At 45.3% G+C, this 26,965-nt stretch overlaps 1 protein-coding gene across 1 annotated transcript; it reads left to right on the forward strand.

Annotated features, from left to right (window-relative positions):
• On the forward strand, positions 1-26,130 carry LOC311325667 (ATP-dependent 6-phosphofructokinase, platelet type-like; the record flags this gene model as incomplete). Its single annotated transcript, XM_084458393.1, has 21 exons — positions 1-74; positions 3,544-3,621; positions 4,441-4,630; positions 5,513-5,678; positions 5,785-5,829; positions 6,253-6,361; positions 7,164-7,259; positions 8,004-8,096; positions 9,060-9,185; positions 12,634-12,698; positions 12,947-13,016; positions 14,439-14,585; positions 17,948-18,018; positions 18,108-18,195; positions 18,818-18,970; positions 22,986-23,150; positions 24,302-24,363; positions 24,941-25,052; positions 25,134-25,233; positions 25,473-25,578; positions 25,974-26,130. Exons 1-21 carry the CDS (start codon positions 3-5, stop codon positions 26,128-26,130), a joined length of 2,271 nt encoding a protein of 756 aa, XP_084314519.1. The 5' UTR covers positions 1-2.
• Positions 26,131-26,965: the final 835 nt, after the last annotated feature.

Genomic DNA, 26,965 nt, shown 5'->3' on the forward strand with positions numbered 1-26,965 from the left:
GTATGAACGCTGCGGTTCGGGCAGTTGTGCGTATGGGGATCTATGTAGGAGCTAAAGTCTACTTCATTCACGAGGTGAGAAACCAACAGAGGCCAGAAATAACTAAATAACTCCACGGGGCTTTGTTCCAGCCCAAACTGTGATACAAACCAACCCCGACAGACTGCGCTCCGCCTGCGGGCAAAGCTCTCTGCCGAGCTGGCTTCAAAGTGTCTGCGCATCGCTTGACGAGCTCTGTAGCGTTCAGAGTTCGAGTTCAGGATGAGTCTGTTGTGATAAATACCGCAGTATTACGATTTCTGCTGGCATTTTCACGGGGTTGTCATCTTCTGTCTCAAAGGAGTGTATGTCTGCTGTTCAGTGCTTGAGGTTATTTATGTATCCTGGTTTACTGATATCTGTTTTCACATGTCTGCTAGTCCAGTTTGAATAGGTATTGTAGTGACGTTTACACTGTTTTACTGATATGAGGCATTAGACAGGTGGGCTAGCCCTCCCTCAGTGCTGTGTCATCTTCACGAGCCTTGAATAAACACCGTGATGTTCTAGTGTTGAGACGTCTCCCATGCTGGCCTCGTTTAATTCTTGTAGTTTTCACAGTGTAAACACCACTAACACTTTCTATAGCGGCCATGTCTATAATGCATTATGCATATACTTATAATGCGTTAATCTGCTTAAACCACTGTATAACTATAGTTATAAGCACTCAAATATTTATAATGCTTTCGAAATAATCATAACACATTATAAAGCATTTTATAATGACTTATTTAAGGTCAAGTGTCATAATGCTTCATAATTGCTGGTCACTCACAGCTATTTTTCCCACAGTGATCATAGTGTGGTGATCATGCACGTTTGCACATGACAGTGCAAATGCAATACAAAATACAGAGCAAATACAAAATACAATATAACCAATAAAAAGAAAGGCACAAACGCAAATTACGCATTCTGTACATATTGCATAATGTGCATTTGTACCTTTCTTTTTATTGGTTGTATGGCATTTGGTATTTGCACTGTATTTTGTATTTGCACTGTCCTGTCCTGCACCCTGTCCTATGTCGTCTTCATCAGCTATGCCATTACCCTAGTCAAATTCCTAGTATGTGTAAACCAATTAATTTGCATTAAGTTCATTTTTGCATAATTCATTGATCCAATTGACAGCAGTAATTATAATCACTATTATAGTGCATTTAATTCCACATATATCAATTTGAGTTTATGTTAATGTTTGCATGATTAATTGTTGCATAATTAATTTATCTAATGAACACCTTAAATTGACAGCCCTAATTATAATAATTTTATAATACATTTAATATATATTTTACATTACATACATTTTATAATACATTTAATGACAAATATATGTATATATATATATATATGTATATATACATGATTTCATTCCATCATGTTCATGAAACATGCAGATGGTGGCTCTGAGCACAACAAATATCAGATGAAGTGAGTCCTACTGTTTTTATCCACTTTTAACTTTAATATTTGGTATGTCCACCTTTTGCAGCGATTACAGCAGCACATCTCTTTGGCATAGTGTCAATATATTTCCTGAGAACATCAACACCAATGTTATCCCAGGCCTTCTGCAACTCAAGCCAAACAGTATAAAAATGAGTGTCTGTTGCCAACAGTTAAACACGGAGGGGGTAGTATTATGGTGTGGGGTGCCATTTCAGTCTCAGGAACAGGTGGCTTAGTAAACATTGATAGCATCATGGATAGGAAAGTATATCACAACATTCTGGTGAGGCATAGAGTACCATCTGGGAGTCGTCTTATTGGGCCTGGATTTATTTTCCAAGAGGACAATGACCCTAAACATTCTTCTAACTATTGCCGGAACTACCTGCGACGGAAGGAATATGCTGGAACATTGACAATGATGGACTGGCCCCCTCAAAGTCCGGACCTCAACCCCATCAAGTAAATTTGGGGCGAGTTGAAAAATAAAACTGGACAGATCTATTGTACATTCAAAGGAAATCCTTTGGCTTGAGTTGCAGAAGGCATGGGATAACATTGGTGTTGATGTTCTCAGGAAATATATTGGCACTATGCCAAAGAGATGTGCTGCTGTAATTGCTGCAAAAGGTGGACATTCCAAATATTAAAGTTAAAAGTGGATAAAAACAGTAGGACTCACTGCATCTGATATTTGTTGTGCTCACAGCAACCATCTGCATGTTTCATGAACATTATGGAATGAAATCATGTTTTGGAGGCAAAAAAGGTCAATATTTTGAGATCTGTCAGGTGTTCTAATAATTTTGGCCACTGTATATATTAATTTGAGTTATTTTTTAACATGTTAATGTTTGCATACTGAATTGATTGAATTAACACTTACATTGACAGCCCTAATTATTTATAATGCATTACAATCAATATTGTAATGCATTATAATGTGATTATAAGTTACTCTAAGTGGTCAATAAATGCAATGGTGGTAATGCAAATTCTGGTGGTACATACTGTACATTACAAGCTGGTTATAGGTCACTATAAGTGGTTATTGTATGCTTTAAGTAAAGTGAAAAAAGGACCAGTATGATGATGTACAGTATGATGGTGGTTGGACTGTTGTTTCATAGAATAGCCTACTAGCCTCCCTCTGGTGTTTTTTTTCCACTTAAGTTAAAGCACACAATGACCCCTTAGAGTAACTTAGAGTATAAAATTATTATAATGTTTTACTGTATAACTATGATAGTATTATGATCCTTGATCTGAGTGACCAGCAATTATGAAGTATTATGACACTTGACCTTATAAAAGTCATTATAAAATGCTTTATAATGTGTTATGATTACTTTTATAAAGCATTACTGTATGAATATTTATGAGTGCTTATAACTATAATTATGCAGTGCTATAAGCAGATTATAGTTCATTATAAATACATTTATAATGCGTTATAGACATAGAAAGTGTCACCTACAGTAGAAATCTACCTAACCATTTAATTTGGCAAAGATAAAACCAACGTTGTGTTTAAAGAGAGCATCATTCATATTATTGTAATGACTGCAGACATTTCAAAAATATGTTGATAATGTATTCGTTTCCTCCTTTGACTTCATCGTATTATAACATAAATGCATTTTGGGGAAACCTTTTGATATGTTTGTATGTTGTGTTGTTGTTGTTGTTGTTGTTCAGGGGTACCAGGGGATGATGTATGTTGATGTATGTGTTGTTGTTGTTGTTGTTGTTCAGGGGTACCAGGGGATGATGTATGTTGATGTATGTGTTGTTGTTGTTGTTGTTGTTCAGGGGTACCAGGGGATGATGTATGTTGTTGTATGTGTTGTTGTTGTTGTTGTTGTTGTTCAGGGGTACCAGGGGATGATGTATGTTGATGTATGTGTTGTTGTCGTTGTTGTTGTTGTTCAGGGGTACCAGGGGATGATGTATGTTGATGTATGTGTTGTTGTTGTTGTTGTTGTTCAGGGGTACCAGGGGATGATGTATGTTGATGTATGTTGTGTTGTTGTTGTTGTTGTTCAGGGGTACCAGGGGATGGTGGACGGGGGAGACAACATCGAGGAGGCCACCTGGGAAAGCGTCTCCAGCATGTTACAAGTGGTGAGGAGGAGAGGAGGGCAGGGGAGGAACTGAATGACTGACCAGCTGACTGACTGACTGACTGACTGACTAACTGACTAGCTGACTGACTGACTGACTGACTGACTGACTGACTGACTGACTGACTGACTGACTAACTGACTAGCTGACTGACTGACTGACTGACTGACTGACTGACTGACTGACTGGCTGACCGACTGACTGACTAACTGACTAGCTGACTGACTGACTGACTGACTGACTGACTGGCTGAGTGGATGACCGGCTGACTGACTGACTGACTGACTGACCGACCGACCAACTGACTGTGTTCCTTCAGGCCCAATACTAACTTACCGTATCGGGGTCAGCAGACTGGTCATAGGCTACAACCAATGGAGATTAAAGCTGAATATTTTAAACCCCAGAGTTGTTTAATGAAGAATAAATGGGCAGTGCTTCCCTGGAGCAATCATAGTCAAGCTTGCTACGTTGCAGTAAAAAAAAACAGGTGCTTTTCAAGGACAGGGCATAGTTGAATAAGAATAAACACTGGGAGATGAAGACTCTGTTTGAGTAGAAATGCGTTGGATTACCTTCAGTTTTCATACTCATCCACATTTGTATGGATGAGTTTGTAATTTGGCTCCTCCGCTCCCTCCTCCCGGGGTCGAAGAGCCTGTCGCTGGGGAAACTCAGAGAACAAGTCATGATGCTGATAACGATGACGAGTGACGTGGCCGATGACAATGACAAAGCACAGACGCCCCGAAGAGCTTTAACCCTTCAGAGGCGCGCGTGAGCTCAGTACTTTCCTCAGGTTTTGTGTTCCTCCCCCAGGGTGGCACGGTCATTGGCAGCGCCCGCTGCCAGGAGTTCCGCGCCCACGAGGGGCGCCTGAAGGCGGCCCGCAACCTGGTGCAGCGTGGCATCACCAACCTGTGCGTGATTGGAGGAGACGGCAGTCTGACAGGCGCCAACCTCTTCAGGGAGGAGTGGAGCGGCCTGCTAGAGGAGCTACTCCAGCAGGGTAACTCACATAGTCCGGCTTTGGGAACCATACTGACGTATTTCAAACCTGTTAGACGTATGACTAGACTCACTGTCTCTAGGGAGCTGTCATACTGCAGTACTGTTTATTCCGCACAGTCCAGAAAGTTTTATTTGACCTTTATTTAACCACGGGAGCCCATTTCAGAAGCAGAATCAGAAATAGTTTATTGCCGTGCGGTTTTTCAACGTACTAGGAATTTACTTTCGGTCGTGTAACATTGAGACAACATTGGACAGGGTGCAGGGACGAGACAGGACAGTGTAAAGACAGGACAGGGCAAAGAGCGAGTATAGAATGCTAGCGCAAAAACGGATGAGCTAAGACAAAGAACAATATACAAAAAAGTAGTGCAGTATATACTTTACAGTGAGTGTGCAGAGTGTAGTGTGTATGTGAGTGTATGTATGTGTGTATATGTGTGTGCGGTGTGATATGTGAGCGCGGTGTGTCCTATACAGTACGTTCAGGTCATGTGCAAGTGTCTCGACGGTGGCGCGGTCCGTGGGGGCGGGGGGTGGGGGATGGGGGGGGGGGGGGGGGGTGGTGGGGATGGGTGGGTCCACAATGAGTAAATGAGACCTTGGTAGAGTCAGGAAACGATGGGTCCTTTTTAGGCAGTCGACTTGCGATCATGATATTAGTGCTTTCCAGGAAATCTTTCCACAGTGATAAAAGCTTATATAACTAATCCATCGGTCCAGCGGATGCATTAGACGGTACTAAAGGGAGGAGGATTGATTTGTTTATTTTTTGTTTTGGAATAAATACCCATTAGCGGTCGGGGTCAAATTAGGAGCAGTTTTTAGCCTTGGTGTGTTTGTACGCCAGCAATGCATTCTGGGGCGTGTGTCCGTCTAGATCTGATTGACGAGGCGGCCGCCCAGACCCACTCGGAGCTGCACATCGTGGGCATGGTGGGCTCCATCGATAACGACTTCTGCGGCACCGACATGACCATCGGGACAGACTCCGCCCTGCACAGAATCATCGAGGTGGTGGATGCCATCATGACCACAGCACAGAGGTACCAGCTGACCGGGCGCAGAGCTGACCCCATGTGACCGTTAGTGACGGTCCTTAGTGAAGTGGTATCGTGCTGAGAGTTTTGAACGGACTTCTCTTTCTTTCAGCCACCAGAGGACGTTTGTGCTGGAGGTGATGGGGAGGCATTGTGGGTATGATGTCATACGCTATTTATTTTCTGCCGTAATGTAGGAATTGTCACTCAGTGGTTTATCTAATATTAAAAGTGTTATATACTGTAGTTATGTGTGTTTGTATTGTGTTAAACGTGTGTGTGTGTTTGTGTGTGTGCGTGTGTGTGTGTCTGTGTGTGTATGTGTGTGTGTGTGTGTGTGCGTGTGTGCGTGTGTGCGTGCGTGTGCGTGTGTGTGTGCGTGCGTGTGTGTGTGTGTCTGTCTATGTGTGTGTGTGCGTGCGTGTGTACGGTGTGTGTCTGTCTATTTGTGTGTGTGCGTGCATGTGTGTGTGTGTGCGTGCGTGCGTGCGTGTGTGTGTGTGCGTGCGTGTGTGTGTGTGTGTGTGTGTGTGTGTGTGTGTGTGTGCGTGCGTGCGTGCGTGCGTGTGTGTGTGTGTAGGTACCTGGCCCTGGTCAGTGCTCTGGCCTGTGGTGCAGACTGGGTGCTGATCCCTGAGATGCCTCCTAAGGACGGCTGGGAGGAGCAGATGTGTCAGAAATTGTCTGAGGTAACACACACACACACACACACACACACACACACAGACACACACACACACACACACACACACAGACACAGACACACACACACACACACACACACACACACACACACATAGACAGACACACACACACAGACACACACACACACACAGACACACACAGACACACGCACACACACACATAGACACACAAACACATGCACACAGATACACACACAGATGCAGATACACCACACACACACACACACACACACACACACACACACACACACACACACACACACACAGTACACACATACTGTACACAAATACACACGCACACACACGCGCACACACACACAGTCACACAAAAACATTGTAACATACTGTACACACACAAACACACTGTGTGGGACTCACTCTGTCCCATTGAAGGTGACTGAATGAGCGTGGCGATCTGTTACAGTGTGTTTTGTCTTTGCTCAGAACCGTTCCAAGGGTTCAAGGCTGAATATTATCATAGTTGCAGAAGGAGCCCTTGACAGACACGGAAATTCTATTACGTCTAATTTTGTCAAGGATGTGAGTACCGCGACCTTAACCCGCCATGAAGGGGGAACCAAAAGCTGGCCCCCGCTGTAGGAATGGCCCCGCGCTCAGCGAATCAAGGCCTCCAGCCAGACCCAGGAGAGACGTCTCCAGAAACACTTCTCTCTCTCCGGCCGCCATTCCTCCAGCACTGGGGTGCCAGCTTTTGGAAAGCCGAATGCAAAACATTTTCTGTCCTGTACTTTACCCGTGCATGTTTGCCTGTTTTGTATTCCCGTAGAACCGAGCAGACAAGAAAAGGCTGAATATCATAATTGTAGCTGAGGGAGCGATAGATTCTTACAACAAGGCTATAACCACAGAGTATATCAAAGACGTGAGTACCGCTGAGGTCCCTGGTCGGGGCCCCTGGCTGACCGGCCGACCGCCTGTCCTCCTGTGCTGTGGAACGTAACACACTGTGTCCGTGCTCCAGCCCTCCATCTTGTGTCCTTGTTTCCCCACATTTCACTTTCCTGTCGCCCCCCACGTCGACGTTCCCTTCAGAAAGAGATATGGTCAGTTGCCAAAGAAGCACCGGCCACTTAAAACACTGCTGAAAATAACACCGGCCTCGAGTGCTTCCCGTCACTGCATTTTGGCGGCCATTTTATCCACCCATAGGTTCTGATGGTGGTGCGACCGCATGTTTTGTCCCTGCCGACCTTGCCCTTCCCTATAGTTCCTAGTAAGTGTTTTACTAGCTGAGTAGGAGAAGAACAAAGGTGTGAGGGGTTTGTTACTCGGTCACATGGTAGGAAATGTTTTGCATGTGTGGAAACAGTGCTTCTGGTTTCCCCTTCTTTTCTTTCACCACTAAAACACACCTGCCACTGCATGCATTTTCCCTTTGATGTGTGATGCATGATGTGTAGTGTAATATCGTTTGCCTTAGCTCAGTATTAGCTTAGATACGTACAGTCAGAATACTGTAGTTACAAGTTTGTTTGGAATATAACAGATTGGTGTACAGAAATATAAGAATTACACATTTTTTTGAACGCGGGTTCGCTCGAACGCGGGTTCGCTCCGCCGTATCACGGCACTAAAATGGCCTCTCTGGAACCTCCGTCCCCCGCAGCTGGTGGTCAAGTGTCTGGGCTTCGACACCAGGGTCACCATCCTGGGTCACGTGCAGAGAGGCGGGACCCCCTCGGCCTTCGACAGGATCCTGGTGAGTGCGCCACTGACCACCGCCTTCTTGGGAATCGTGTTACAAACAGCGTTATTTGCACGACTATGGGGTATTTACAGATTGTGTTGGGGAAAAGGAAAATGTTACAACGTGTGTAATTCATTTGCAACATAACTGTAAATGAGAGAAACCTCAGTGCTTTACGAGTATAAATAAAGGTTTGAAAATGAAATGAAAATATAAGGTCACTAAATCTGGGCTCAGCTGCAATACTAGTCTCACTTATATTATATCACTCATATTCTAGGGGCCAACTGCCTTTATAACCAGAGGACAGCATAATGAACCATTTCCAATGTCCCCTAGTGTAATATGTCCTCCCATGGTACACATTATGTAACCTCCTAATATAGATACTGTAATGCGGTACAATACAGTACACGTAATGTACTGTAGATAGTTATTGTATAATCTCACAATGTACAGTAGATATTGTGACCTCACTGATATTATTACTTCTCAATGAAGATATGAAGATATTGTGACCTTACTATGGAGATATTATGACCCTGGTATGATGGCACGGTGGCTCAGTACGTTACAGCCTCACTGTAAGGGGGTTTGATTCCTGCATGAGCTACTGTATCTGTACTACTGTAAATGGGCCTTTCTCTGTGGAGTTTGCATGTTCTCCCCATGAAAAAGCTGCACATTCATCGGATTTGAAGAGATTTGAAGAGATCAAATTTCATCGGCTGACTGTGTGTGTTTGTGTGTGTGTGTGTGTGTTTCGTTGTGTTTCTGGTTACCGCTTCCTGCACGCATGTGGGTGTGTCATATCTGCATGATTATAAAACAGATTTCCTTCCTTCCTTGATATTGTACTGTGACCTGCCAGTACAGCGTTTGTGTCGGCCCACAATGAGTTAACTATGACCTCACTGAATGAGAAGCAGCAGGTGAAGGCCCAGTGGAAACACTGTGACCTTTGACCCCCTGTAGGCCAGCCGTATGGGCGTGGAGGCGGTGCTGGCGCTGCTGGAGGCCTCGGCCGGCACCGAAGCCTGCGTGGTCTCTCTCTGCGGGAACCAGGCGGTCCGGCTGCCCCTCATGGAGTGTGTTCAGATGGTGAGTGTCCAGTCCAGAGTGTGTGGAGTGTCCAGTCCAGAGTGTGTGTACTGTAGTGTCCAGTCCAGAGTGTGTTTAGTGTCCAGTCCAGAGTGTGCGTACTGTAGTGTCCCATCCAGAGTGTGTGTAGTGTCCAGTCCAGAGTGTGTGTAGTGACCAGTCCAGAGTGTGTGTAGTGTCCAGTCCAGAGTGTGTGTAGTGTCCAGTCCAGAGTGTGTGTAGTGTCCAGTCCAGAGTGTGTGTAGTGTCAAGTCCAGAGTCTGTGTAGTGTCCCATCCAGAGTGTGTGTAGTGTCCAGTCCAGAGTGTGTGTAGTGTCCAGTCCAGAGTGTGTGTAGTGTCCAGTCCAGAGTGTGTGTAGTGTCCAGTCCAGAGTGTGTGTAGTGTCCAGTCCAGAGTGTGTGTAGTGTCCCATCCAGAGTGTGTGTAGTGTCCAGTCCAGAGTGTGTGTAGTGTCCAGTCCAGAGTGTGTGTAGTGTCCAGTTCAGAGTGTGTGTAGTGTCCAGTCCAGAGTGTGTGTACTGTAGTGTCCAGTCCAGAGTGTGTGTACTGTAGTGTCCAGTCCAGAGTGTGTGTAGTGTCCAGTCCAGAGTGTGCGTAGTGTCCAGTCCAGAGTGTGTGTAGTGTCCCATCCAGAGTGTGTGTAGTGTCCCATCCAGAGTGTGTGTAGTGTCCAGTCCAGAGTGTGTGTAGTGTCCAGTCCAGAGTGTGTGTGAGGCGTCGTAGACCGGCCTGAGTGGAATGCACTATACTTTTACTGAGACACCAAACCTAGTTGTACAGTAGAGGATGACATTTTTTCGGGATTCCCACGGGATGGGAGTCAATTTCACTTTGAATCACGTGATCGGGCAGGAACGGGGGTTAAAGTCAACGGGAGCAGACGGGAGTGGGAACTATGACAACAAAATCAACGGGAGTGGACGGGACTGAAAACCATGATGCAGTTATATTTTATTTGAATTGAAATCAAATCAAATCGATATTTGAACATTTCTCCCCAGCATCGAGTTAAACATTGCATTGATCACTTTTTGTAGTTTTCATTCAGTCACCCAACACTGCGTCACAAGCAGAATGAACTACACTGGAAGTCTAGTACTGCATCCGGCAAGCAACGTGCAAAGACGGAGCAGGATTGGGTGGGAGTAAAAACGGATGGGAGTGGGATTGTGTAAAAGTTTGGCTCGGGATTGGGACGGGATGGGATGAGTCTTCTGTGGGAGTGGGAGGGAGTGGGACGGGATGGGATCAGTCTTCTGTGGGAGTGGGAGGGAGAGGGACGGGATGGGATGGGATGAGTCTTCTGTGGGAGTGGGAGGGAGTGGGACGGGATGGAATCAGTCTTCTGGGGGAGTGGGAGGGGGGGTGGGACGGGATGGGATCAGTCTTCTGGTGCAGTGGGAGGGGGGGTGGGACGTGATGGGATCAGTCTTCTGGGGGAGTGGGAGGGGGGGTGGGACGGGATGGGATCAGTCTTCTGGGGGAGTGGGAGGGAGAGGGACGGGATGGGATCAGTCTTCTGGGGGAGTGGGAGGGAGTGGGATTTTCTTGGAAACTCGGGATTGGGAAGAAATGGGATTATTTCTGTGGGAGTGGGAGGAAGCGGGAGTCAGAATCCATTCCCCTGTCAGCCTCTATTGTACAGTACAAAGCAAAATGTGTACTTGGCAATGGGGAAGTTGGAACTGTGGCGATTGCTCCCAGGTTAAGAATAGACTTATCATGCACGTACAGTAGCTGGCAATGATCCCAGCTACTGTATCAACACCAAAACAGTCACATAGTGTACAGTACCGTGCCCACCAGTGTTTGCTAATGGTGTATTTGACCTTTATTTAACCCGGAGGTCTCATTGAGATTAAGAATCTCTTTTTCAAGGGAGCCCTGGCCAAGACAGGCAGCATCATTAAAAAACACATAGTTACATTACATTACAGTCATTTAACAGGTGCTTTTATCCAAAGCGACTTATAGTAATTGCATTTAACATAGGTAGTCAATGTACTACTACTCACCAGAACTCACAAGTGCATCTCCTTTCTCCACAAGTGACTAAAAGTATAATTAGTGCTAGAGCCAAAGTGCAAGAGTAGTTACAGACAGACAACACAACTGGAAACAAATTTAAAATAGTAAAAAAACAAGCATTCCCTACATACATGTAGAGAACTCGCACATAAAAAGAGAATCAGTTTTGTGACCTCTGAGGAGTTTCACCCCGGGAAACTTACTGTAATATTACCCCAGTAAGAGTAGTCATGACTGAGGTAATGATGACTAATGGGGATCCTAAATAAACAATAAACAATCAACAGAGAGCAATGGGAGCGTGGCCATAGGTCCCACCCCTACATATTCCAGAGGGAAGAAAAAAAACAGTTTCACCCGGGGGCCAGAAAAGTGAGCTGTAAAAACTCTTCCCTGACCTCTCTCAACAAGACGATCGAGCAAGCTCCTGGAAAATGTTTGTCTATTGGCTAAGAACATTTACAGAGCAATAAACATGTTCTAAATATTTCATAAGAGAGACATGACTAACAGTGGAGTGCACAGATAGTTACAGAGAAGTTGCCTACATGGTAGGCCATTATGTGTTAGCTATCCCTGTAGTCTGTAATATGATATCTAAGTGAATCATATAACAAAGCACAGTAAGCACTCTAGGCTCATAGAGAACGCCACAAAGCAGAGGTGGGGAAACAGAAAGCAGAGAGCCAAGGGTAAAAAGGGGTGGGGTTGTGTAGTTCTGTGACTGAGTGCGTTCACAACAGGCCCACTGAGACCTTAGTGTAAATGGTAAACGAACTGCGCTTATATAGCGCTTTTCCACCTTAGTGGCACTCAGAGCACTTTACAATGGCCTCTCATTCACCCATTCACACACACAGTCACACACCAATGGCGGTAGCTGCCATGCAAGGTGCTAACTTGCTCATTGGGAGCAATTTGGGGTTAGGTGTCTTGCTCAAGGATACTTCGACATGTGGACAGTCGGAGCTGGGATTCGAACCGCCGACCCTTCGATCATTGAACGACCCGCTCTACCAACCGATCTAACTTTTTGTTTTAATGCTTTTAATGTCTCATGTAAAGCACCTTGAATTGCCCTGTGGCTGAAATGTGCTATATAAATAAACTTGCCTTGCCTTGCCTTACCAACTGAGCTACAGCCGGCCCGTAGTGTACAGTTCACATGGTTTTGGCCTAGGGCCCGTACTATTAAAGGGCTGTTGTTGTGCACTGTAATTAGTCAGTCTTTCTCACACACACCCTCTTTACGTGATGCATGCAGACCTCTTACTAATGTAGCCGATGTTTGTTCATGAGAAAACGTGCCGTGATTCTGAAAGAAATGGACTGACAGAAGGGTCATGAAATGGACTGAAAGTTGCACTGCTTGGTATTGATGAAAGAAACGTGTTTTACATCTTCTGTTTTGTCATTAGACCCAAGAGGTACAGAAAGCCATGGATGAGAAGAAATTTGAGGAAGCTGTGAGACTGCGTGGCAGGTACTGTACACTCTCTGATATTAAACATTGTGAATATCATCAATACCCTGAAACAGCTGTATTTGCCAGCGCTGGTCGTTACTCCATCAGCTCATCTGCCTTATACTGTACAGTATTACTGTATGTCTGTTGGCCTCATTGGGTCCGGATCAATTCTCGATCTGGCATTAATTATTTGGATATGAGCCAGTCATTGAACTGCTGGCATTTGTCAATGATAGCTGGTAATAGTCTTTTTGCATTTACAGGAGCTTTGAAAACAACCTGAAAACTTACAAACTCCTTTCATACCGGAAACCAGATTCGGAACTTCCAAATGTAAGTTGCTTACCCTCACACTCTTTCAAATGCTTTTCTACTTTGACAGTTTGACGCTTATGCCTTTTTCCGATGGTTTTGTCTTTCCACTGTTTCCAGCCATTCTCACAATTGCTTAGGATAAGGTATTTCACGTGCAGGTGCATTGTGGGTTATGCAGTCTTTTTTTGTAACAGAGTGTGTTAATGTAATGTATTGTTTCTGTCTGGATGGGAAGGAAGAGGAGGATGATGTACGTCCCCTCTAATAGCTCAGCTCGAAGTTCGAAGTGCTCTTAAGTAGCATTCCTGCTAGCAAAAGGTCGCAATTTTCTGTCTATCCTCCCTTCAATACTAAATTGCCACTGTATGACGCTGACGCTATATATTTAGTTCTGTTTATCTGTTTTGATTATCTGATCTCCTGATCGGGCTCTGACATTAGTCCTTCGCTTCTTATGAATCATGTTTTCAAAGGTCACTTGATCCCAACCTGTGAAACCACAACATTTTCTTGTCAGTAAATTCTCCACAAGGTCTGACCAATGGCAGTGCCACAAAATGTCAGATGTCGGCAGGCAGGCCTAATGGTACCTGCTGCTCTGGGCCTCTGCCAGTTTCTCCATAGCTCTGCTAGTAGAAGCTATAAGAAGTGCACTCTTGCGCCACCTCCTGGTTGTACCGAGTACTGCAGTAAAACATCTTCCAGATGAAACACTAGCAGACTACCTGCAGCAGACATTACAAAGGCTGCAGCTGTCTGTCTTGAGACAGTGATCACTGCTTAAACTGTGCTAGTCCCATGTAGGTGAGATTCATTCAATCAGTCATTCAATAGGCTATATTAAATTCATAATTCAGTAAAATTGAATATTACGCACTGGTGAGAAGGCAGGGGGTTGGCAAACAAAACGAGGCCAGATTCTCCTCAAAAGTGCTTACAGATATAGGACTGTACTTACTGTACAGATACAGGACTGTCGTTACAGATACAGGACTGATACTGTACATACTGTACCTGTAGCAGCACGTGGCTTTGCAACATAATACCTGCATACCGCTGCGATGTCCAGCCTCCTGACTGGTAGCAGCTTTGCCTCGCCTTACTACTGTACCAGTCACACCAGCTGCCTTATACTCCAGTGGGTATCGTCTAAACAAGTATTATGTGCTATGGTTTCAAGTGTGCTGTCCTGTGTGTAGGTCTATGGGTGTGTAAAGTTAGCATGTGCTCTTTGTGCCAAGTCAAGCCCTAAGCCTTGGGCTCCCGGAGGTCTGGGTGGATTGGACAGCTGTAGTCAATAGCGCGGTAATTCCAGCCAGCTAATTAAAGGGGCAAGTTTGTGCTTTTAATATATTGCACCTGTCAAATCCACACAGGGGAGGGCTTGATTTTGAACAGGCCCTAAATATGTGTGCGTGTGTGTGTCTGTGTGGTCTCCAGAGCCACTTCAACGTGGCGGTGCTGAACGTGGGCGCCCCCGCCGCCGGTATGAACGCCGCCGTGCGCTCCGCCATCCGAGTCGGCATCACCGAGGGCCACAAGATGTTCGCTGTCAACGACGGGTTTGAGGGCTTTTACAAGGGACAGGTACCAATCTGATGAACTTAACACGTAAACTAAGTGAATCTAATTGCGTGTTTTGTCGCCTTAAGGTTCAATCAATCAATCAAAGCTTTATTTGTATAGCGCATTTCATACCCAGAGGCAACACAATGCGCTTTACAGAGAACAAGGGAGGTGGGCATACTGTACGACCCAACCCTACATATTCCAGGTTGTACTTCCTAAGGTTGTACGCCCTAATATTACACGGTTATTTAGTTAAAGATATTATTACATGGTTATTTAGTAAGATATTACATATTCTGTATCATCCATCTATACTAAAAACAGCTAACTGAGTCTAGCGGTAGGTTTGAGTGTATTAGCATTGCTGACCAGTGCTCAGGTGCTGTAGGTTTGAGTGTATTAGCATTGCTGACCAGTGCTCAGGTGCTGTAGGTTTTAGTGTATTAACATTGCTGACCAGTGCTCAGGTGCTGTAGGTTTGAGTGTATTAGCGTTGCTGACCAGTGCTCAGGTGCTGCTGGTCAAGGCTCCTGCTGCGCTCACCTGGTCACCCAGATAAGACCGCATGAGAAGATAAACAGCAGTGTACTGACTTACTGTAAGCCAATTACTCTCAACCCTGCTCACGCCTTCACACGCGTACAGTAACACAACACACACACATGCACGTTAACGCATACAGTAACACAACACACACACATGCACGTTAACGCATACACACACGCACGCGCACGCACACACAGATACACACACACACACACACACACACACAAATACCTTATACACACAGGGGTTAAAATTAACTCAATTTTTCTAGCCTATGGATGGTAAAAAAATATGTCTGACTAGTAGAATTACCAAAAAGCCCCGAAGTTAGTTTGGTTAGTTTTGGACCCTGGTAGTACAGTTAATGTTACTATTATAGACACTACTATAATATTGATTGAGAATCGCATATGAGACCAACATGACACGCAAAATAGTAATAATAGCAAATTGCAATAGTAAAAAAACAATTATGACTTTGGGCTGATAAAACATCTGACCCCTGCACACACACACACACACACACGCACGCACACACACACAGCAGAAAGAACAACACAAGCATACATTATCAATGATTGGATAAATGATAGAAAGCATTGGACCACTCAGTCAGGATACAGATCTGATACAGATACGGCCCAGATCTGTAATGTGTGCTATGACGCAATACGGTAATACAATAAAGTAGCCTAAGCATTTTGAAATGTCATAACCTTGACAGTAACGAGGAGTGCTTGTTTTCAGTAATCTCATCTGATCGTGTTGAATGCTTTGTGCCTCCCAAGAATGAGGAATGGTAGCTTTATGGATTCAAATAACTTTAAAGGGATAGTGTGTTATATTGGACATTAAGCCGTATCCCTGGTCTGTCTACTAGGGATGCACTGAGACATCATTATCTGTACCTGTTCAACCAAAATGATCTGTATTTCTATCTGTATTCGGATAGAAACCAGAAGTGTGGGTGTGGTTTATACCGGAAGTTGCGTTAAATCGTATTTTCTAAAATAATATTCATTTGCAATGCAATTTTTGAGCCTTCAAAGCATCAAATTGATTGATTTGTATTGGCATATAATTACTTCTGAAATATATTTCCACATCCTAATACTGTACTTTTAGACTCTGGTCTATAGAAAAAGGACAGCCATTAGGGTGTCATAATTTTAGCCACAAGCTAACTGAAAAGCAAGCAACTGAAAAAAAGAACCCAAGCCAACTTTTTTGGGACAGCCAGTTTGTGCACAATAGGCTGCACAATACTTTCATTAGATTTTGGACTACACCCCACAATAGCAGACATGTGTGGTGGAAATCCATTAAAGCAAGGTGTTCTTGCTTATTACATTGAATGCCAACATTCAGAAAGTAATAAGAAAGTTTATTAAAGGAAAGTACCGGTACAACTTTCTGGAGAAAGGTCCCCCTCTCTCAGAGTGAGATCAGAGTGAGAGAGCCCCCAGACAAGATTCATGTTAGTTTACAGTATAAACACTAGGCTTCTCGGTCGGGCTAACCCCCATCTGTTATGTTACACAAGATCAGTATGGTTACAAGAGATACAGATAGTGCTGTTATTTCCCCACTCAAGCCACAATGGGGAAGCAAGTGCCAGTCCTTCCTACCCTTCCCACGCCTTGAGGACATAAGTCAGCTAGCTGTCATCTACTGTTAGTGTAAGAGTTATACTTGGTTTCACATTATAAATCTGGCGTGGTTCCTTCACCAAACCACTATGGAGGAAATGAACACAAATGCTAGCCTATAATTAAAACGCTAACTGTGCCTCCAGAGGCAAGGGAGATGAGTCAATGATGAGCCCCTCAATTACTGGGGTGGGGGGGAAAACAACTTTCAGATCAAACAGTAGAGGGCGCTGTGCTACCATTTCAGATGCAAGCTGTCACATGACTAGCAACGTTCGCTTTCACTGAGTCAGACGACAACATGAAGCGAGCCAAACAGAGTTTGGACATGAATGAAGTGCGCTGCAAAAATTTTGATGTGCAATGCAGTGCTACGACAATGCAGGCAGTACCACATACGTAGCAAACATCCACAAGCCACATTTCGTCTCAGACAGACCTATTTTTTAAAGTTATGTCTAGTTGACAATAACGTTACTCTTATCTAACTTTATGGCAATGGATATGAAGTCTTCCGGTGGAACACGCTTTCAAATCTATACCTACCAAAACGGAATGAATTAAGAAACTTGCTGCTTGACCTTTCAACTTTATCTGACAAAGGGTGAGTGAAAATGTGTCCTTACCTCCTCGCTGTAGCCATTGCCAGTGGTCTCTTATTGGATTAGTGCAGCGTCTCCTGGGATTCACTCACCAACATAACAATATGCTAATGTGTGTGACGCACATGTAACTTCGGATAGAAAAAATATCTGTTTCCAAGGCATTATCTGTGCCTTTCCGAATAACATTCATATTCGGACACATTCCCACTGTCTATCATGAACCTGAAACATAGAGACCATAATTTCACTGATCGTTCCAGTTTTGCGGTAGCTTCAGTTTAGTTTTTCCAACGCATATCCGGATGCCCCATTGACTTCCATTGTAGCCCAGCGAGAGCCGGCAGGAAAACTGCAGCTAGCTCAATACTGGAACGACCAGGGAAATTCCGGTGTCTATGTTTCAGGTTCATGGTAGACAGACAACAAATAGGGCTAAATGTCCAAAATAGCACACTACCCCTTTAAGGGGACTTGTAACGAATAGGCAAATGGACCTGTTATTTAGTGATGAGTCAAGGGTTTATGAAGTGAGCTGTTGAGTACCGTAGTTTAGTTTGGTTTGTGTTTGTTTTCTTCATAGATCAAGGAGATTAAATGGGGAGATGTTGGTGGCTGGACTGGCCAGGGAGGATCCATACTTGGGACAAAAAGGTTTGGTTTCATCACTCAGCTGTTGCACATTCTGAGAAAGCAAACACATTATTGAATCCGTGAGCATCGGGTTCTATTTCTGGTTCCAGAACTCTTCCAGGGAAGCATCTCGATAAGATTTCTGAGCAAATGAGGATAAATAACATCAACGCCTTACTTGTCATCGGGGGATTTGAGGTACGTGCAACACAGTTCAGCATCAAATGTATTCAATTATTAGTATAATTACAGTAGACTTCCACGATTATACCATTTTTAATTGATACTTTTATGTATATATATTTGTAATTTTGCTAATATTTGTTATCGGCCTATTAGTCAATGGGAATAGAGAATGTTTGAATAATCTATGCATAAAGAACGCATTAACATGTATTCATGTATTGTATATTGCAAATCATTTGTTCTTTACTCTAGTCTAATCTATTTTTCTTAATGTTCATGTCAAGCAATCATTCTTTATTGATTCCAGAATAGCTATTGAACATTCACCATTACAATTGATCTAAATGTACTTGAACCATAACTTGTCCACAACTCAAAGCACCCTATAGGCTCTCTCCCATCGTCCCGTCTCCCTTCCCCTCTGTCTATGTTGGAGTACTTCCTGTCTGTGTCTCACTGTCCGCCGTGATAGGCCTGGCTCTCTCACCCTACCGCCCCGTCCTCCCCTCCCCGCCCCCCCTAAACCCCTGCCCCGCCCCCTCCAGCCCCCCCCACCCCCAACACTCCCACCCTGTCCATGCTTTTTTTTACCCACAATGCCCGTCTCTCTAAAGACTGGGCTCTGCCCTTGCAGGCGTATCTGGGACTGATGGAGCTGTCCGCAGCCCGGGAGAAATACACGGAGTTTTGTGTGCCTATGGTCATGGTGCCGGCCACGGTCTCCAACAATATACCCGGCTCAGACCTTAGCATTGGCGCAGACACGGCTCTGAATGCCATTACTGACGTAAGTGTGTCTGGGACGCGCACACACTGTGTGTGTGTGTGTGTGTGTACTGTATGTGTTTATGCGCTGTTTATGTGCACTAGTGCAGTGCCCGTTCAAAACCTGCCTGTTTTGGAAGTGCTGGTTGCGGCTTTCCGGGCACGGCGCCCCCTGGCTGCTAGGAGGAGTACAACACGGTGCCTGTTCGGAACGGGCCGATTGCCTGGGCCGTCCGGTACCACTGCTTGCAGCTTTCTCAAGCACCGCTCATCCAAACAGCTTCACGCTCCACACTGCATCTCCTCGGGTCCTGAGTAGTACACCTGCCGAATTTCAGTCAGAAGCGAACAGAGAGAGTATGTGAAGCACAGCATGGACACAGCGAATCACGGCCATCTGTTAGAACACAGTGGGTTCGGATGTCTGGTAGAGCTTAGATTATCCAGCACGGCGCTCGCATCATCGAGGCTTTGGGTTCGAATCCCGCTGAGGCTGTTAGGGAAGATGATGTCATTACTGGACCCCTCAGGATGGAAGCATCTGCTCAAAACGCTGTGATGTACACAACATGTCCTACAACGTGTTATGATTCCGCGACATCTTTCTTATCCTATCATGAGAGGGTGATTAGGGATCAGGTTAGGGAGAGTTTGATAGGCTGTTGGTGAAGGTCAGAGGTCAGTGCCCAGGTAAGTGACGGTAGGTAGGTAGGTAGGCACTGTAGATAGATAGATAGTACAGTAGGTTGGTAGGCTGGTAGGCAGGGGGGGGTAGTGTAGGTAGTAGGTGGGTAGTGTAGGTAGGTAGGTACTGTAGATAGGTAGGTACTGTAGGTAGGTAGATTAGTACAGTAGGTTGGTAGGCAGTGTGGGTAGTGTAGGTAGTAGGTGGGTAGTGTATCTAGGTAGGTAGGTAGGCACAATAGGTAGGTAAGTAGTTTGGTAGGTACTGTAGGTACATAGGTAAGATAGGTAGGTACTGTAGGTAGGTTGTAGGTAGGTACTGTAGGTAGGTAGGTAGATACTGTAGGTATGCATGTATGGAGGTAGTAGGTAGGTACTGTAGGTAGGTATGTAGATACTGTAGGTAGGTACTGTAGGTAGGTTGTAGGTAGGTACTGTAGGTAGGTAGGTAGATACTGTAGGTAGGTAGGTAGGTACTGTAGGTAGGTAGGTAGGTAGGTAGGTACTGTAGGTAGGTAGGTAGGTAGGTAGGTAGGTTGGTAGGTAGGTAGGTAGATAGGTTGTGGTAGGTAGGTAGGTAGGTAGGTAGATACTGTAGGTAGGTAGGTAGGTAGGTACTGTAGGTAGGTTGGTAGGTAGGTACTGTAGGTAGGTTGGTAGGTAGGTAGGTAGGTAGATAGGTAGATACTGTAGGTAGGTAGGTAGGTACTGTAGGTAGGTAGGTAGGTAGGTACTGTAGGTAGGTAGGTAGGTAGGTACTGTAGGTAGGTAGGTAGGTAGGTAGGTAGGTAGATACTGTAGGTAGGTAGGTACTGTAGATAGGTTGTAGGTAGGTACTGTAGGTAGGTAGGAAGATACTGTAGGTGGGGGGGGGTGGTTCAGGGTTCATCTCTGTACTGTAGGGGCATGCTCTATAGTGACGTGGCATGTTTGGCCCATAGCATCGTCCAGCCTGCACCTCTCTGTGCTTGTTTGGTCAACAACGCCTGGGCGGTGGGGGCCCCTGGTCTGGTTCAACACGGCGCGTCACCAGCTGCATGCTGGGATGTGGGAGGGGTTGAAAGGTCACGCAGGGGCAGCGCAAGTGTAGTTGTACTTTCCGTGCTCTCAGTTAACCCGGGTTTTGCTCTCACACAGATTCTCTTCTCATGTCATTTGAAATGTTTTACCAGATTCTCACCAAGCACATGGAATTCATTTCCGTAGGCATATACTGGATTCAAGAAATGTGAATTAATTTGTGTATGCATCCTTTTAGATAATGTTATACAGTATGTTACAGTAGAGGTACTTTGATTGGAGCTTCTAGTACTGCATTTCATGACATCTATTCTATGACATTGGTCGTCATAGATAGTCATATTGTGGTCTTGAACCAGGCCAGACCCGGCATCTTTGTCTTGAGCACCGTGTCTGCATGTCTACGTAGACCTGACTAAAAACAAACCTCTTTCAACCCCTAACTGTCCTATGTCGTCATTCCCATGTGCAGTGTCACCACGCGGCGTTGGTCTGACTCCTTGTTCTGTCACCACCACCGGAGTCTTCTCTGTCACGTCAACACTGTTACTTGTCAGCCAGGGTGACCCCTGTCCTGCCCCCCCCCCCTACCCCCCCCCCCTGCCCCGCCCCCCGTCTCCTCTCGGCCAATGGGAAGCCAACAACCCTATCACGTGGAGAGAGCCACCCTCAGGTTGCACACAGACACTACAGCAGAATGTCCGGTCTTTTCCTGGATTCCTCACGTCCTCTCTCCTCGTCTCCTTGTGTCTCCTGGCCTCGCCAAAACCCCCCCGAAAATGGAGAACATCCGAAGGGGGAGGTACTTGACGCTATTTCGTGAGCGAGGTGAGTAGAGAGGAGGCAAGGAAAGAGTAGGCAAGGAGACAGGACACGAGGAATGGGAAGACTACTAGAGACTCAGACCCCTAGACTTTTACAGCGTTAGGTCCAACCAGGCTAGCATGTAGCAGCACAGCGAGACTCTTCTCTGTGGCGCTCCCTGGTGGTCTAACACGTTGTTGCTGCCACCTCAGGCGCTTGAGGGTCTGCTGCAACTCTGTGAGGCTCGGTCCACCCACCAGGAGTTGTGCATCCCGATGTGTATGCTGCCCGCCACCATTAGTAACAATGTCCCCGGTACTGATCTGAGTATCGGGGCTGACACCTCTCTCAATGCCATCGTGGAGGTAAGGTAGAACCCCCGACGTTTTGAGTAAGGGTGAAAAGATGTTAAATAAGAAATAAAAAAACATTTTGCTTATTATAAATCGTGCATATGCTAGCTGTAGGCCTAATTAACACAATTTAAAGTGTGGTGGGTGCTATACAAAGCTTAAATGTATGTCAGCAATACTTTTCTTGTTAATCGAATTAACATAATCAATATTGTTGTCTTTTAGTAGGCCTAATGTATAAATTATTGCACTTTAGTTTTACATATCTTTAACAATATTGATGATTTTGCTGTGATCTGGTTTTGTTGAGATGAAGTGGAGAAATACTGCACAAGCTGGTTAGCTACTAGTATTTATTTTATTTTTTTTTATTTTCATTTATTTTATTTTCGAGTGCAGTTTTTTCAGTGGCTCAAACAGAAACGGTTCTGTTTTGCTGAAAAAAAAATCTATTACTTAGACAGATGTGTAACTGTGACCCCAGCTGACATTCTGAAGCCATAGTACAAAAGAAGAATACCAAATATGTCGACTACAGTGTCAGCAACGTACAGTATAGTAACGTTTCCCACAGTACACACTCATACAGTACACACTCATACAGTACACACTCATACAGACTGAAATACGGCTTGCATGCTACAGCTAACGAGTGCACATAGACAACGCATGCCCTGCTGAATGAAGCTACGCAGTCCTGTAGTGCTGTTACTGTTTTCTGGCTTGCTGTCTTGGATGAAGCGTTTGTGAATCACTATCTGCTGCTCTGCTTGGGTAAACGCTGTGGCTGTTTGTATAGCATTATTGTTATTATTATTATTATTATGATTATTATTATGAACTGAGACATTACGCATGTACAAGGTTAGTGTGTTAGCATGCCTAGACCATGTTTTTATTGACCTAACCGAAGGATGTATGTCTCTGCATGATACCTATCATGACAGTGTCTATGATTACTAACAATCTGTGTGTGTGTGTGTGTGTGTGTGCGTATGCGTGTGTGTGTGTGCATACATGTATGTTTGTATGTGTGCGTGCGTGTGTGTGTGTGTGTGCATACATGTATGTTTGTATGTGTGTGTGGATGTGTGTGTGTTTGCGCGCGTGTGTGTGTGTTTGTATGTTTGCGTGCATGCGTGCGTGTGTGTGACGCCTACGGCGCGCGTGCGACAGACGTGCGACCGCATCAAGCAGTCGGCCAGCGGGACGAAGCGGCGCGTGTTCATCATCGAGACCATGGGGGGCTACTGCGGCTACCTGGCCAGCGTGGGGGGGCTGGCGGCCGGCGCCGACGCCGTCTACATCTACGAGGAGCCCTTCGACATCCGCGACCTGCAGGTCAGAGGGACGGCTGTTATTACAACCAGGGGGGAATCATACTGTACATACTGTACCTGAAACTGTAAAATACTGTACCGTCATTCTGCCCATCCACTTTCATATTTGTATGATCATCCTGGATATGAATACTAGTAGCAGGTGACTTGCATGTAGGGTAGTTATTGTTCAGACGTTATTGTTCAGAAGCAAGGGAGAGAATGTGGGCCTCGACGCGGCCATGTTTGTTGAAGAAAATCCAAGATACACTAGTTGTAGTTAATACAACTCAAAATGTAAAAATGTCTCAAAAGTTCTTCCCCACCCATTGAAATCAGACCCCACTGGCTGAGCAGACTGTACATGGACCTGCATACAGTATGTCACTACTGTACATGTCAAACTCACCAGCTGACGATCGGCCCGTCTCTCACTAGGCACCTATTTCAGGTGACCCAGATTGCTCAGCGTTAAGTCTGATATTAATAGCCCTTGAGCATCATCGTTCCAGGAGATGGAAAGCTCCCTGCATCGGCCGTCTCATTGTTGCGGTTTGACTGACCAATAGCGCGGGAGAGTACTTTTGCTAACGTACAGTTGTTTCCATCATGGAAGATGCGTCATTGTAAGATGAACACCGGTTAGGGTGCCCTCCAGTTTAGAGGACAGTTTGCTCGGAAGGTGGATTTAATAATGTTCAACATTCACGAATGCATTGTTAAATGTTATTTTTTATTATAGCATGCCATAGTATACCATGCAATGTAGCAAATAGTTAAGAATTTCCACATTTCATTTCAAACCTTTATTTTAACTCACACTGAGGTTTTCCTCATTTACAGTGACGAGTATTTTACATAAAAACAAGTTTACATTAAGATACAGCACTGCTGAGCTGTGGTTCCGCCCGCGGCGGTCAAGCTTGTTCAAATGACCTCCTGCCTGCCGGTACACTTGGCAGCACTGAAAATTCAAATGTCACATGAATGATATGCAGCAGTAACAAGACTGCCCCCTCCTGGTTGCCAGGGTGCATTACACCACCTTCCTAACACAGCAGAGCAGCCAGTCTCACTCTGAAGCCTCCTGCTCCTCATGCAGGTTCAGAATAGAGGAGAAGTCACACAGTCTTGGCGCAGGCTAATGGGACGCTGTTTGCTTTCTCGTTTCAGTCCAACGTGGAACATTTGACGGAGAAAATGAAGACCAGCATTCAGAGAGGCTTGGTGCTGAGGTGAGACTACCGTCTACTGTGGTCTCTCTAAACTGTAGCGTGTAGATGATAAATGCATGAATGACATCTAGTAAACATTATGTATACATTAAATATACAATATAGCATACATTATATACACAATATATACACTATACATTAACCTTTATTACTATACATTAACCTTTATTACGTTGTATTAGCTTGAATCGTCTTGTTGTGAATGTTCACATGATGAAAAACAAGCTGCCATTGCTACAGTCATTTAGCAGACGCATTTTTTATCCAAAGCGACCTACATTGTAACATGCAAACTGTACTGTCCGTATGCGCTAAAGTGATTTGCTGTGTCATCGGTACAAGGTTCCCTGGAATATGTTGAACTCATGTGAACCACTAGCGATGGCTTGCTGGCCTATTTTGCCGAAACCCACGTCATGGGTGTGCGTGCTCCTCCCGCACTCTCTAAAGCCGCATTCAGGCCATGACATCACCAGCCGCTGGTGATGCTTGTGACCTTTGGTGCTAAAGTAGGAAAAAATAGGTTCCCTCATCGCTACGGCGGGTGACATTGCGGTGCGCGCCGTCCGTTTGACAGGAACGAGAACTGCAACGAGAACTTCACCACGGACTTCATCTACCAGCTGTACTCGGAGGAGGGCCGCGGCGTGTTCGACTGCAGGAAGAACGTCCTCGGACACATGCAGCAGGTGTGTGGTTATCAAACACGCACGCACGCACGCGGAGACAGAGGTTCACTTGTACGTTGATTATTTATCTCCTCTCCAAAGGGAGGTGCACCTTCCCCGTTCGACAGGAACTTCGGGACTAAGATAGCAGCCAAGGCCATACAGTGGATCTCCAGGAAGCTCAAGGAGTCCTACAAAGAAGGTACATCATCATTCATCATTTGGACCTCTAGGCGGTCTTTATTCGGCCACACAGCAGTATACACACACGTGAGCGGCGACACAACACACACACACACACACACGCAACTTCAGGTCGCCAAATACGTACAGCATACAAACGATTGTGGATACTATGAACCCGAACCTTTCTTAATACGGTATGTGTAACACGGAGTGTTGTAACTGACTGGGTTGTGTGTTTGTGTGCGGGCCCTTCAGGGAAGGTGTTCGCCAACACGGACGACACGGCCTGTCTCCTGGGGATGCGCCGCAGGGCGCTGGTCTTCCAGCCGGTGGTCGAGCTCAGAGACGAGACCGATTTTGTGTAAGACTACGCTTGCGTTTAATTTACTGGCCTAGTAACTCTCTCGAAAGCTCTTAAAGTTTCTTTTTAAACGAATGATAGAAAGAGCATAGGCTTATTGGATGTTTGCGTACAGCTTTCTAAGTGAGAAGGATAGGCCATTTATGATGTGACATTCCCACTAGGAATTGTGAACTAAGGATTTTGAAGTTTGAAGTGTTTGTGTGTGCGTGCGTGTGTGTGTTGTGTGCGTGTATGTGCGTGCGTGCGTGTGTGTGTTGTGTGTGCGTGCGTGTTGTATGTATGTGTGTGTGTGTGTGCATGCGTGTGTGTTGTATGTATGTATGTATGTATGTATGTGTGTGTGTGTATGTGTGTGTGTGGCGTGTGTGTGCGTGTGTGTGTTGTGTCCTCAGTCACAGGATCCCTAAGGAGCAGTGGTGGCTGAAGCTGCGTCCCCTGATGAAGATCCTGGCCAAGTACAAGACCAGCTACGACGTGTCCGACTCCGGCAAGCTGGAGCACGTGGTCCGGGTCCAGCCCAAAGAGAGCGACGCCTCCGCCGCCATCTAAACCCACAACCACAACCAGAACCACACCACGCCTGGCCAGGCCTGACTCCTTCATGGGATGTCCAATGAGTTATTTAGCCACATGTTCCCTAAATTAGCTAGTCATTCTGAAACACCTTTGTATTTGTAGTCAAGACAGATAACTGGATTTTGACGGTTAAGACCCCCCTAACGACCCATGCTCTAGCTTTGCAAATAACCCATCAAAGAATTATATTGAAATGTTTTATGAAAGTTAGCTGGCTAACTTAGCGGTACTCCTCTGTGGACGTTCGACACCTGAACGAGATGGGATAATTTTCTAGAGAGCGAGAGAGAGAGAGGGGGGATGGTCCAGTGTAACTTCTAGCTCTTATGCATGGTAACTGTACCAACACATTCAGTCCCATTAGTGTCTTCCCAAAAGCTGCTTACTGCTGTACTGTAGGTACTATTAGGTTTGTGTTGAACAGAATATTAGGCCCTGTTATGAAAAAAGAAACCCTGTACGGTAGTCTCTTGTGAAGGTCTAAAAGGTCTGGATAGGTGTAAGCTAGGTGGTGACATTTCAACGAATCAGAATGAAGGATGGAGCCACCATTATCTTTCTTATTATATATACAGTAGTGAAGTCGAGGGTATGTGGAGGTTCACTGTATGCAGTAGGGGTGCTATACTCACTTATTTATTGACAGGACACACAGAATGCCCTCTTCTCATCCACCACTGAGGTAAAAACAGAGTCATTTCACACAGTACCCAATTTGACAGTGTACACTTCTTCAGTCACCTCCACATCCTACTTCTTTTTAGATCTACACGGACCTACAGCGTAGGGGCTTGGTGTTGTTTCATAG

This window comes from Borostomias antarcticus (genome assembly GCF_949987555.1).
Source record: "Borostomias antarcticus genome assembly, chromosome: 24".
Lineage (NCBI taxonomy): Eukaryota > Metazoa > Chordata > Actinopteri > Stomiiformes > Stomiidae > Borostomias > Borostomias antarcticus.